Source organism: Colletotrichum costaricense, assembly GCF_030867565.1.
Source record: "Colletotrichum costaricense strain IMI 309622 chromosome Unknown Scaffold_3.1, whole genome shotgun sequence".
In the NCBI taxonomy this organism is placed as follows: Eukaryota; Fungi; Ascomycota; class Sordariomycetes; order Glomerellales; family Glomerellaceae; genus Colletotrichum; species Colletotrichum costaricense.
Genome location: NW_026848232.1, coordinates 2,990,493 through 3,003,442, shown reverse-complemented (window position 1 = coordinate 3,003,442; position 12,950 = coordinate 2,990,493). Strand labels below are relative to the sequence as shown.

Genomic DNA, 12,950 nt, shown 5'->3' with positions numbered 1-12,950 from the left:
CACGACTCTGATGTATTGACTTTAGTCTTGCCGCCAGGCCTCTTTTTCTTTCTAGCCTCCCCTCCTTAACAACCCAGCTCCAAGAACCAACCATCGGGTACTGGTTGGCTAATAGGATCAACAAAGACATGTTCAACGGAAGTAGGGGTTGTAACCTTAGACAAAGATGGAGTCCCAGTTTTATGCACTGGGGCAAGTCCTCCATTGTTCTGTGTGAATAACACGTGGTATTTGGAACAATAAGAACCAAAGCAAAGCGACAATGAAGCCGTGCACTCTGATAAATCATGATCAACTACGGCGAGCAAAGATATGGTCATAGATATGTTTTGAGAAGTCAATCTGCAGACAAGAGTGCGAACTGTATGTGCATCGGAATACCAAACTACATAATACAAGGACTGACTCTTCTAAAGTCAACCACAACTTGCAAGTAGACACAAACACGCCTATCTGATGCAACCAACAGAGGTCGCATAGACGTGGATAGAACGGCAAAGACACCTAATAAGTACGACTTTGGGACTGAATCAAGTTGCCGAAATGATATCACCTCAGCCGCCTCGAGACGACTCCAAGACCACCGGTCTGGCAGGCATTCCTATCCCAACGGAGCTTGTCCTGCAGATCGTGAAAGCCATTGGCCCACGACCGAAGCCAAAGCCAGCAAAACATCTAAGACTTCACGGTGCTCTCGAAGCCGAGGCCGACTCCGACTCCGATGACCTGAAGATAGTGGATGATTATTTTTACGAAGACCCCAATAAGCCAACGCCATCGAACGTTCTTGAAGGCATTACCGACCTCAAAAATTTGGCCATCACATGTAGGTCACTGTATCAAACGTTGAGGTGTGTGCTTTACCAGCGAAGTGGACAAGAGGATGACTGGTATGCTCTTCGATGGGCCAGCTTCAACGGCAACCTCCTTGCGTTGGAAGCGGCCGTCGAGGCCGGCGCATCAGTCAACTACGCCTTTGAGAAGACCGGAACCCCAATAGACATGATGAACTATGGACGCGTAGAAAGCACTTTTGGAAGCAACTTCCCCATACTGCAAAGGTCAGAGACGTACAACTTCGGCACACCCTTGCTCGCGGCGGCGTATGGCGACGTCACCCGGCGACATCAAGCAATCAAGTGGTTGCTCTCTCACGGCGCCGACCCAAACACCACAGACGCCAACGGGATCACGCCGCTGCATGTCGTATGTAGATGGGGCGTACGAGCGAGCGTGACCGTCGAGCTCCTTCTCAAGAAAGGCGCAGACGCCAATGCCCTCGGCCCTCGGGGATGGACGCCTCTCCACATGGCGTGCTACGCGCGGAGATGGCATCCTGATCCGGAGGACCCTCGACGACTGTCTCAGCAGAAGCAGGACCTGGCCATGATACCTACTGCAAAGGAGCTGATCAAAGCAGGGGCTGACTTGCGGGCCAGAACGACCTTGGGCGGAGCGAAGGAGTCTGGCGAGCCCTACATCGGTGGCTTGACGCCGTATGAGTTGGCTCTTTACTGTCAGAACGTTACAATGGTTGAGTTCTTCCGTGAGCAGGAAGCGATTTCTTCGACGAGGTGAGTTGAGCTCATGGAGTAACCCGGTAAGTTTGAGAGCTGGAAATTGTAGCTTTGAGAAGCGACTGCTAGAAACCCTTGTGATTTGTACAAAGAATTCAAGGGCGTTTTGACTTGTACAAAAGGCCATCGAAGGCTGAGGTGGAAACAGGAGCCATGTAAGCGGGCAGCATTGTTTCTTGAAGGCAAGTTGATCTCTCTGCGAGTAGTACTGTCATCATAGAATCAAATGGAAGGAAACTACTCTTCATAAGTGTTCCCCGAGATACATGTTTAGAAGATGAAAAAAGAATGAGGTTGAATAAAGTCGGGGCGCTGAGGTAAACTGAGCAAGGGTACTTGTTGGTGCCCCTCCATTGCCCCTCCTGCAGTGCCCCAGCTGCTCTTTGCAGGGGTCTTTTCTCGCAAATGTGTGATGTCAGCCCCCACCTTCCCGACCACATCGCGTCCATTACCTTCCTACTCACAACCGCGCATCAACTACAGCGGTACGAGCTTCGCATGGGCTGGTAATCATGGTACGACCTCAATTGTCTGTTCGTGTACGAAAAGGAAGCTAATCCTACCAGTCGAAACAATATTTGACCACACACACTGTGGATAATGGTGAGCTACCTATCAGCTAGAGCTTGAGAACCTCCGAATCATCGTCTCTAGAGCTTCATCTTGCTAACATGCAGCAACGTTAGCCCACATAACCGATATCTTCAGTTTGGCCACTACCTCAAGGGCCGTCTTATCTGCAAGCGGCTCATCAACCCTCCACATCCACGACACAGCCGACCCCACGATCCCCATCACGCAATCCATCAGCGGTGCACACAAGCTGGGCTGCCACCACATCTGCACCTCCCGCAATGGTCTGGTCGCCGCGAGTGCAGGCTTCGCCGGCGAGGTGAAGATCTGGGCCATCAACAAGGACACGAGCGAGTGGAAGCTCCACTCAGAGATCACGAACAAGGCGGCCAAGGCCGGCGAGGTATGGGCCATTGCGCTTAGCGAGGATGGAAAATTCCTGGCGGGTACGACCTACGACGGCCGGGTGAATGTGTGGGACGTTGGAGAAGAGGGCACGCCCAAGATTAGAGAGTACGAGACGGGAAGCCCTGGCCAGGGAAGCTTTGGTATGTCAGTCGACTTGAGCCGTGATGGGCGATACACTGCCAGTGGCCACCAGAACGGAGCTGTCTACGTCTTCAACAATGACAACGGAAAGTTGTTGTTCTCACTACCAGGTATACCCCCACCGAACGTTTTACTCGTAATGATTGTTTGCTAAAGAAATATCCCCAGGCCTGGTCAAATCTGTCCGCTCTGTCTCATTCTCCCCTGGAAACACCAGACTCGCTGCTGCTGGCGACTCATCCGTTATTGCTCTCTACGACATCAAGAATGGCGAGCAAGTCAGCAACATGACTGGCCACTCCTCATGGATCACATCTGTTGACTGGAACGACACGGGTGAATACTTGCTTAGCGGAGCGATGGACGGAAAGGTCAAGGTCTGGTCAGTGGAGCGTAGCGCCTGTGTCGCGACGCATAGCGAGACAGACAAGGCTTTGTGGGCTGTCAAGTGGCTCCCGAAGACTGGAAAGAACGAGTCTTTCTGTACGGCGGGCGCCAACAGGAGCATTTCATTCTATAGGGAAGCTACTGGTGCATAAAGGAGTAGGGGAACCAAAAAGTCAAGGAAGAGTCGGCGTGCATCCAAAGAACCCTGGAATATGAAACTTCCTGTGGCATATCCGAAGACAGACGATAGAGACATGTCGAAATGAACAACGAACAATCACGACGATGATGAGGACAGTGTCAGTAATGGCGTGTACCGCTCATTAGGCACAGTGAATCACGTGGTTTGGCTCCTACCTCGCGTTGCCCCGCCAAATTAAAGCCCCTGCCACCTTCCTACCTCTTTCGTCATTCATTACATCCCAGCGCTGGTTCACAGATGACATTGCGACAACACCCATTGGTGACATTATCTGAAGCATTGCCCTTCGATCAGTGATATTTCAGATTCATCAGATTGACGTTATCAATACCTCGATTTTCCGTAAATCGGTCACTCAAACTTGACGTTCTCACACCCACCCATTTAGACCCCTGCCAGCCCACGTACTTGCGACGATTCACACAATGCCAACCACCAGGAGATCAACAGGAGGAGGCCGCGCCAGACCTGGCCCAGCGCGAGGCCAATCGACCATCAGCTTCTCCAACAGAGTATCGAAGCCGGTGCCCAAAGACACCAAGAAAACAGTGGCTCTTTCCTCTGCCATTGACCGATCCGATATCGCCAAGCCAAGCAATAAGCAGCACAAGGATGTCGACGAGATCCAGATCGAAGAACCCTTGACGCCCGAGGTTGAGAAGGTTGAAGCCAAGGAAGAAGTCCCCGAAAAATCAGAGGCCGAAGTGAGGGCCGAGAAGATCAGCGACGCCCAGATCAACAAGTACTGGAAGTCGATCGAGGCTCAGCGCATTGCGCCTAGGGTGCACCAAGGTGATGTGAGTCTGGCTGAGAGGGTTTTGCGATACTTTGACGTTAGCTCTCAATATGGTGTAAGTTATCCTGACCACAATTGCTTTCTGGCTGGAGATACTGATATGACTTGCAGCCCTGCATCGGCCTCCAGCGCATGAAGCGGTGGCAGCGCGCGGAGAGGCTAGGTCTCAACCCGCCAATCGAGGTCCTTGCGGTACTTCTAAAGCAAGAGAAAAAGGGCCACGCTTCGGACCGGGCTCACTTAGACGAGCTTATGAACTCGACAGCGGTCGGAGCCTCGTAATTGTGGAGGATCTCAGCAAACATCTACAAAGGTCAAAAAGGTCAAAAGAGTTCACCCCCCCGGTGCTGAATTGGGGGCTACATCTCTTGGTGCTCATGCTGGGATTCGAACTCGGTACTCGTATGCGCTGAGCCTGTCGTCGCGTAGGCTGGTTGGCGATTTGAATGTTGACCATTAACCATTCCACCACCCACGCCACAGTTTGACCTGACCCCCGACCTAGGGGGCGCCTGCTGTGCTGGTGACAGGAATGGGATTGAGGGGGTATATGAAGGCTCTGATTGTGGCGGAATGGCATCGGATGAAAGTTTGGTTGTGTATTCGTGGACCTTTGGGGGGCGACCAAGGGGGGAAGGCACGGATGGCTGACCGGGTGACCGTCGAGGTGCCTCCTTCCCGCGAAAACCATGTGTGAATAAGCAGACGGAGTTTGGAGTTGCTAGCGGTTCGATGGCTTTAACGGTTCGGTTTTTTGCGGAGTGGAACACGAGGCATATGCGACACGAGGGTTTTGCTGTAATTTATCACACGAAATGTTCTATGCTGGACAGCAGCGAACATGAATTATACCCCTTATCAGAGGTGCTGAAGGTCTCTCGTCTCCCCATCATGGCCATATCTTGATCAAGCTGCTCTCTACCTCAGTACCAGATACTCCGCGTTCTGTGATGTCCTATCGTCTCCGTGCCAGCGGCCTCCAGCTCCTTCATGGTATCATACAAAAAGAAATCGATCAAAATGGCATTGACGCTCGTCCCAGGGTGGTCCCTCTGGATCTCCCGTTTGATGAGCTCAACGCACCAAATACTGCACGCTGTTCTCATAGTTAGCAAGACGTTTGGAGAAGTGACATAGTAGTTGCAAAGGCTCACCTCTCAATTGCAACTCCAACCTCGACCCGCTCTCAATAACCCGCTTATCAGTGATAGCCGTCGCCAGCGAAGGGCTATAATACAAACAACCCATGGTGCTGAGGATCTGCGGGACCCGGTAGTCGGCGAACATGGTGATCTTGTCGATATCCTTAAAGGCACCAATGCCCTCACCGCCAAAGCATGCCCAAATGTCGGCCACGAGGATCTGCGCTCTCTTGAGGATTCTCACCGGCTTCCGACGGCCGTCGAACTTGTGCTCATCGCGGAAACAGTCAAAATCGCGGGCGAGCAAGTTCACAAGCCGTGCGGCCGACCCGTTGGCGGTCTCGACCAGTTTCGTCACGCTGCAACTGTACCTCTCATACAAGACAGTGCCGGCTTCCCGCAAGCACGCCAAGCGTTCCTCAAGAAGGGGCATCTCCTCCTCCGTCTTGGAGCGGAAGACGTGTCTGAGAATCTCCAAGTTGCATTCGTCCTCGCTCTGCCAAAAATCGGAGCTGGTGATGGGGATGCCTTCCTCGAGGGCGCGCTGCAGCGAGGCGACCATGCTCCAGTAGCCCGTCCAGGTCTTGCCGCGATACTCGACGGCGTACCTCTCGTCCTCGGGCTTCTCTGACCAGAAGCAGAAGTTGAGCAGGTCCATGGTGAAGATGAAGGCGGCGGTGCTCTCGTCTTTAGTCTTTGGGTGCAGCTCGTGCTCTGCCCAGGTGGAGGTTGAGTACTTCTTCTGTTCCATCTGGGCGTAGATGGTGGCGGCGGCCCTCTTTGTGGCCCTCATGTCGATGGCGACGTCGATGGAGTTGTCGTAGACGAACTCGGCGCCGTCGAGGACGCCCGTCTCGGGCTCATCGTCGATGTTGAGCTTCCCCTGGAACCGCTGGCGGAGGAGGGCCAGGAGTTCGAGGTCGGGCTCGTCGTCGGACATGATTCGGTTAGTGTGCAGTGCCCCGCGGTGAGACGCTTGCAGGCGGTATTATCTGCTTGGAGAGAGCCGCAGGAATACGACCCTAGAACTGGGCTTGACTGCACCTTTCAGATGCTTCTAGCCGGCGGCAATGCAGTAGGATCTTTCACAGAGCTTGGACGACGATGAGGGCAAGAATCGCAGGACTAAGGCTTTGGACTAGGCGGTAAAGAAGAGACCCATATCGCACCGACCCGGTTGTTTTTTGTTGGATCAAAAGGCGGGATCACAAGCGGCGATAATCCCAGAGGACCCCTCCGAGTGAGTGACCTACGATCTCGTCACTTCAAGGATACCTGTGAACCCCGTTTCTGAGGTGAGCTTTCAACCGGCTGCTTTCCACGTGAAAGGGGATGAGAAGCGGCCCTACCACGGATACGCAGTAGAGAGGACTCGAGGAACCGGTGGAGGCCCAACGAACCTTCGCTGGGCAAGCGAGGTCGGCCTGTATTTGGTGAGGTACCTACATAGGTACGGTGTAAGCAGTTAAGGTACCTTACCTACTTTCCAAGGTTCCAGAGGTAATGGAAAGGTGAGGTACTTTAGGTAAGGTACCGGACTATGAGCAGGCGTCGAGTGTTTCACGGTGACTGTAGGGTGCATTAGACCGCTGAGGTTACAGCGTGCTCCAGCAAGCTTCCACTGGCAAGCGAGAGAAACCCGCCTTTATCTGCCAATCAGGACTCGAGCGCGGAAGTTCCCCAGGAACCAACAGCTCTAATCCCTGCTGGGATCTCGTCACCGGCTGCCGGTATTGGCTGGAACCTTGTGCTAGGCGATCGCTACCTCAGGGAAAACCTCAACCTTGGAACCTTCCTCTTCGCAGCCTCGCTCCCGTGCTGAAACCACCCGCCGCCGTCGTTCCATCCCACCTGGCGCGGCTTATTTCCACCCTCAACTTCCTCTTCCCAAAACCACGCGATCGCACCCATCTTTTCCCTTTCCAACCCATTGACACGTCGACGCACGTAGAACGGACATCTCAACAACACTGCGATCGAACGAAAGCCCCAATGGATTCCACCGCGGAAGCAGGAGCTGCACCTGCAGCAACCGCGGCACAGGCGACAGTGCCCGCCGCCGCGACGGCGCCTACACCAGCATCAGCACCACAACAACAGCAGCAGCAACCAGCACAAACGGAAGCCATCCCCGTCGCTCAACCACCCGCGCAAACGACGCAGCAGCAACAGCAACAAAAGCCGCCGCCGCCGCAGCAGCAGCAGCAGCGACCTCCCACCGTGCAGACGCGTGATCGATTCTTCCAGCAATCGCTCGGCGGCTCATTGAACGCCAATGTGAAGAAGGTACGTCGCAACCCTCGTCAGAGAGCCCCGGCGCATCAGACCACGCGACCTACCTAGCATCGCGGCTTTCATCCAACGTCGTCCCCCTTACCTATTCCAAAAGCAGCCAGTTTCCTCCCGATGATGGGTTACAATGCAATTGAAGAGTCAATGGAGCTAACTTACAACACGCAGGCGCGCGTTCTCATGGTTGGAGCTGGCGGTATCGGATGCGAACTACTCAAGAACATCGTGCTTACGGGTTTCGGTGAAATTCACGTCGTCGACCTCGACACCATCGATTTGAGCAACCTCAACCGACAATTTCTCTTCCGACACGAGCACATCAAGAAGTCCAAGGCATTGGTATGGTACCAGAAGCAGTGATATAGGTGTGGAGAGTATTGCAATACTGACTTACAAAAAGGTGGCCAAGGATGCTGCGCAGCCCTTCAACCCCAAGGTTAAGATCGTCGCGCATCATTCCAACATCAAGGACGCCCAATTTAACGTCAAGTGGTTCCGCGACTTCCACATTGTCTTCAATGCGCTGGATAACCTAGAGGCCAGACGGCACGTCAACAGGATGTGCTTGGCTGCGGACGTACCTCTCATCGAGAGCGGCACGACGGGATTCAACGGCAACGTCCAGGTCATCAAGAAGGGTGTTACCGCATGTTACGACTGCACGCCCAAGGAGACGCCCAAGTCTTACCCGGTCTGCACCATTCGAAGCACCCCTAGCCAGCCCATCCACTGCATCGTGTGGGGCAAGAGCTATCTTCTCAACGAGATCTTTGGCGCGAGCGAAGACGAGTCCGCATTCGACAACTCGGCCGATGCCGACAATGCCAAGGAAATTGAAGAGTTGAAGAAGGAGGCTGCGGCCTTGAGAACGATTCGCGAATCATTGGGCACTGATGCCTTCCCGCAGCTGCTCTTTGATAAGGTCTTCAACACCGACATTGTGCGACTCGCGTCCATGGAGGATATGTGGAAGTCCAGACGGAAACCTGAGGCTCTCGACTACAAAACTTTGGCAGAGCAGTCAGCCGCAGCCCTCGCCTCGAAGGAGACTATCTTGCAGGGAGGACAACAAGTATGGACGTTGGAGGAGAACTTTGCAGTCTTCGTCGACAGCCTGGACCGTCTGAGCAAACGGATGCAGGAGCTGAAAAAGGCGCACAAGGAGGACGCATCTGGACCTGAGCCCCTGATCACCTTCGACAAGGACGACGAGGACACGTTGGACTTTGTGACCTCGAGCGCAAATATTCGATCATCCATCTTCGGCATTGAGAGAAAGTCGCGCTTCGATATCAAGCAGATGGCTGGCAACATCATCCCTGCTATTGCGACAACCAATGCCATTGTCGCCGGCCTGTGTGTCTTGCAATCGTTCAAGGTGCTGAGAGGCGATTTCACTCAGACCAAGGAGGTAAGGTCTAAAGTTTTTGGGTCCTGGCGAGGAATCGGTAGTCTAATGTTTTTGTCTAGGTGTTCATCTCTCCTCACAACCCTGCCCGTCTGCTTAACTCGAGCAAGTTCCGCGCCCCTAACCCAGATTGCCCGGTATGCAGCGTATATCAGACGAGCGTCACTGTCGACATGTCCCGAGCGACGCTCAAGGACCTTGTCGAAGACTTTGTGCGCCTGGAGCTTGGCTACGGTGACAAGGAGTTCGCCCTGAATAATGACGTCGGGCCGCTATACGACCCGGATGAGACGGAGAACCTCTCCAAGAAGCTCAGCGAGCTTGGGATCAAGGAGGACTCTTTCCTCACAATTATTGATGAAGACGATGACGAACCCTTTGTCAACGTCGTCATCAGCATCCAGGAATCGTACGTTATCTGCTCGAAAGCTCGTATTAAACCACAAACTAACAACCACATAGCAAGGAGCCCCTGACTGATAAGCCCATCCAGGGCTTGGTCGCGGACAAGAAGCCCGAGATCCCTCGCAAGCCCAAGAAGGAGGCATCCGCCGAATCTAACGGCACGAGTGAGCCAAATGGCAAGCCCGCTGGTGAGGCATCGGAGGGGACATCTAACCTCAAGCGGCCCCGGCCGGACGACGGAGACGAGCTGATCGAAGCCAAAAAGGCCAAGGTTGTCGCTACCACGAGCGGCAGCGACGACGTGGTCATTGTGGACGACTCTACCGGCGGAGCCATTGTCATTGACGACGACTGATTGTGCTTGGGTCCACTTTCTTCCAAGCCAAGGGTGTCCCTTCTACGTAAAAATGGGAGCTGCACGCCAGCTCAGACAGCACTGAGCCCGCCATCTAAGTTCAGGATGCAGTTATTGGCGTAGGCGTTTTGAGCAAGAAAGACGGCAGCGTCGGCGACCTCGTCAGGCCGCCCCAAGCGACCCAGCGGTATCCTCTTCTCAAGAGGTTCCCTCGACATTGCTGTGATAATTTGTATATTAGCTGTTGGCCTACCTAACCAAGGATATTTGGTGTATGGGGTCCTCTGAGGTCGGCCCTGCAAGTGGGAGATGAACGGAGGGTCTCTTACCGGCAAGCATGTTTGTTTCTATGTAGCCAGGAACGATGGCGTTGGTCCTGATGCGCAATGGCCCTAGCTCGACGGACAGGGCGTGGGTGAGGCCTTCAGAAGAGCGGAACGGAGGTGTTAGACTTGCTTCACTAAATCGGGGGGGATGGGCTAGAAAGGATACAGCCACGGCGACCCCGCGATGTATGAGAGACGAAGCAGAGACCAAAAAGAGAAGAACCTACCAATGATACCGGCCTTTGATGCAGCGTAGACACTGGTGCCAGGGCTGCCTTTTTCGGCCAGCAAGCTAGCAACGTTGATAATGCAGGCTTGAGAGAGTGGATCGCGTGGTTAGCGGGGCTGTCGATGCAGTGCGTGCGTGTATGTGATGTGTGTGTTTGCAGCACATTGTTGGCATGAGGCTGGCGCATCTGTGCGGTGCAGGTGGTTGTTGCGATCGGATCGATCGCGTGTGTGGCAACAACGGGTTGTGTGGGAAAAGTGAATATGCATGGTTGTAGCGATGTGCCATGACTTACCATCCCTGTCTGCGCGCCTGCGCTTCATGCGTTGGGCCATGTACCTAGACATGAAGATAGTGCCCATGAGGTTTGTGTCGATGAGCTCTCTTGCGGCCTGTGGGGAGGTGTTTTGCAACAGCTGGAATTGCGCAATACCCGCGGCGTTGACAAGGACGTCTATCTGGCCCGTACGTTTCTTGAAGAAGGGGAACGGGGAAGTCCCTGTTAGTCAATGTGTCTACTTGTTCATGGTGCGATAGCCAGGTAGCCTCGTTTCTCTCAATGTAGTATTTTTGATGTGTTTATTGATGTTAGGTGGAGGTGTGGAAGATGGGTGGGAGAAAAGACAAACCCAGATATCATCGAGGACAGCCTCATCACGAGCGTCAGCGGAGACGTCCATGACGGCGTAAGAATGGGCTGGTTTAGCCTCTGAGGGCGACGATGAGGCGGAGGCAGAGGCAGAGGAGGTCAGAGGGGCGAGGCGGTGATCCCGGAAGGGCGGGAGCTGAGCGCAGAGGTCGCGTAGCTTGTCTTCCTTGCGGCCGAGGAGGGTCACCAGGGCGCCCTCGGCGGCGAAGCGGGAGGCAATTGCGGCGCCGATGCCTCCGTAGGCGCCGGTGATGAGGCAGTGCCGGGCTCGGAGGGGAAGAAGGGCGCCGGACATCTTGATGGAGTTGATTGTCCTGACGTAAGGCAGCTGTTGTCGAACCCGTGTTTGCTGATGAGAGTAGTTTTTTCTGGCGTGACGGGAGTTTGAGTACAATGGTGCTCGTCAACGAGGATCGAGTGCTTCAGCTTATTGGTTGGGTGAGGTGAGGTAGGTGTGTAGAAAGGGAGCTCTGGAGCTTCGAAGCTTTGGACTTGTGGACATAGAATGTCTAGGATACTAGATGCCTGAGTCTACTGTGCAGTAGAATCCTGGTGGGGGTGTCGTTGTATTCTGCATGGCATTCTCCGTGTAACCTTTCTGGAAGAGGCACTCAGTTGCCCGCCCCCGCCCGACTACCTTATCGTACACTGCTCGGCTAGGTAGGTACTCAAGGCAACCTGAGGCACCAGAGGGCACTTACAGTACAGTCTTGGTAGTGATGAGAGGAGAACGACGAGAGTGACGACAAGCAAAGACCAGTGAGGTCAGAGTGTCGTGTTCTCGAAAGGCAGAAAGAAAGGGCCCTCGGACTCGTTCAATGCAAATGCGGAATGGCCTTGGGCATCTGAAATCCCCCCCTCCCTGGCGAAAGACGATACTTAGCGCATACTGTGTAGAGGATTAGACCAAGACAGGATGAGACGAGAGCGAAGGCTGTTGATTCTGGGGAGATGCTTGTTTGAGGAGAGGTTAGCTTGGGCGGCCGTTGGTGTCTGTGTGCGCGTAACAATGGCATTATTCGGGATGGTCCTAGTGGCCCTTTCTTGTCTGACACTTTGGCTGCTGGATGGCATTTCTTGGAAGGAGGGGGGAGAAGAGAAGGGAGAATCTGGTCCCGAGGCTTGGTGGTTACTTTGCTCGCTCCCGCCCCATTTGCTCTGTTCATACATTTCTTCGTCATCTCATATTCAAGCTCTTTGATGGTGAGACAGATGTCCGTCCGTTGACGATGTGCCACCAGTGGACTCCACTCCTTCTGGTGCATGAAGAGAAGAAGAGAAAGACCGAGTCGAGGTCCATGATCTCGTGCCCTTTTGTCTGTGGATTCTCTCGACGCCTTTGTGAGGTATTATATGCTGCGTTGGATGCTGGGATATCTTGTGGAGGACGAGTGCAATACTAACGTCGTACTAGAGGTACTTACTTGTGCGATCCATGCAAGGCAAGTGCTGGTGGTACAAGGTCGGGGGAACGGGGAATCTCGACGTCCACATGGTAAGTAAGGTACATTCCATAAGTACTCGAAGCCTGTGAAAGTGAAAGGCCAAGGGACCTACTTGGAAGCTGGGGAGAGCTAAGGCGAGCGCCCCCGCCGTTTTCGATTACAAGGGCGAGCAGTCTTGGGTGCAAGTCCAAGGTGCTACCTACCTAGGGATGGCGGGTGGTCACTGGTGTCTTTTGTCTGTCACTGTACTGTGTACTGCTGTCAGGTACCGATCCATCTGAGATGCTTCCATCTTTCCATGAGGTGTTCGTAACGCCTGACACAACGTAGCGCTACCTTAGCGCGGGACCCTTCCGTGCCAGATTCATTGTCTCTTTTTTCCTTCCTTCTTTCTTCACTCTACCCGTTGTGCCGTTCAAGAGGACCTCTCTGCTCGTTTCTTGTTGGCTCACAAGGTACCTGTCAAGTATTGCAGATTTTACTTTAGGTTACCTCGAGTGCCTCATCCGGCGTCCAAGAGTAACCCCTCAAGAGAAAGGTACATCGTCCGAGAAGTACCACAAGGTAAGCCAAGTAAATGTACCTTGCCCAGCACAACACCACTACAGCAGGTTC

At 53.8% G+C, this 12,950-nt stretch overlaps 6 protein-coding genes across 6 annotated transcripts; 3 read left to right on the top strand and 3 right to left on the bottom strand.

Moving 5' to 3' along the window:
* Nucleotides 1–543: 543 nt before the first annotated feature.
* Nucleotides 544–3,238, top strand: CCOS01_03832 (WD repeat domain-containing protein; the record flags this gene model as incomplete). Its single annotated transcript, XM_060452015.1, has 3 exons — nucleotides 544–1,574; nucleotides 2,286–2,809; nucleotides 2,868–3,238. The coding sequence occupies 3 exons, from the start codon at nucleotides 544–546 to the stop codon at nucleotides 3,236–3,238; spliced, it is 1,926 nt and encodes a 641-aa protein (XP_060318280.1).
* A 475-nt stretch (nucleotides 3,239–3,713) lies between these two features.
* CCOS01_03831 (DNA polymerase delta) lies at nucleotides 3,714–4,366 on the top strand (the record flags this gene model as incomplete). Its single annotated transcript, XM_060452014.1, has 2 exons — nucleotides 3,714–4,139; nucleotides 4,196–4,366. 2 exons carry the CDS (start codon nucleotides 3,714–3,716, stop codon nucleotides 4,364–4,366), a joined length of 597 nt encoding a protein of 198 aa, XP_060318279.1.
* On the bottom strand, nucleotides 4,335–4,775 carry CCOS01_03830 (uncharacterized protein; the record flags this gene model as incomplete). Its single annotated transcript, XM_060452013.1, has 1 exon — nucleotides 4,335–4,775. The coding sequence occupies one exon, from the start codon at nucleotides 4,773–4,775 to the stop codon at nucleotides 4,335–4,337; it is 441 nt and encodes a 146-aa protein (XP_060318278.1).
* A 232-nt stretch (nucleotides 4,776–5,007) lies between these two features.
* Nucleotides 5,008–6,166, bottom strand: CCOS01_03829 (uncharacterized protein; the record flags this gene model as incomplete). The annotated part of the gene is made up of 2 exons (XM_060452012.1): nucleotides 5,008–5,180; nucleotides 5,239–6,166. 2 exons carry the CDS (start codon nucleotides 6,164–6,166, stop codon nucleotides 5,008–5,010), a joined length of 1,101 nt encoding a protein of 366 aa, XP_060318277.1.
* A 1,052-nt stretch (nucleotides 6,167–7,218) lies between these two features.
* On the top strand, nucleotides 7,219–9,686 carry CCOS01_03828 (ThiF family protein; the record flags this gene model as incomplete). Its single annotated transcript, XM_060452011.1, has 5 exons — nucleotides 7,219–7,512; nucleotides 7,687–7,857; nucleotides 7,919–8,929; nucleotides 8,989–9,335; nucleotides 9,389–9,686. 5 exons carry the CDS (start codon nucleotides 7,219–7,221, stop codon nucleotides 9,684–9,686), a joined length of 2,121 nt encoding a protein of 706 aa, XP_060318276.1.
* Nucleotides 9,687–9,757: 71 nt separating this feature from the next.
* On the bottom strand, nucleotides 9,758–11,185 carry CCOS01_03827 (short-chain dehydrogenase; the record flags this gene model as incomplete). Its single annotated transcript, XM_060452010.1, has 5 exons — nucleotides 9,758–9,906; nucleotides 10,016–10,108; nucleotides 10,240–10,326; nucleotides 10,537–10,714; nucleotides 10,871–11,185. 5 exons carry the CDS (start codon nucleotides 11,183–11,185, stop codon nucleotides 9,758–9,760), a joined length of 822 nt encoding a protein of 273 aa, XP_060318275.1.
* Nucleotides 11,186–12,950: the final 1,765 nt, after the last annotated feature.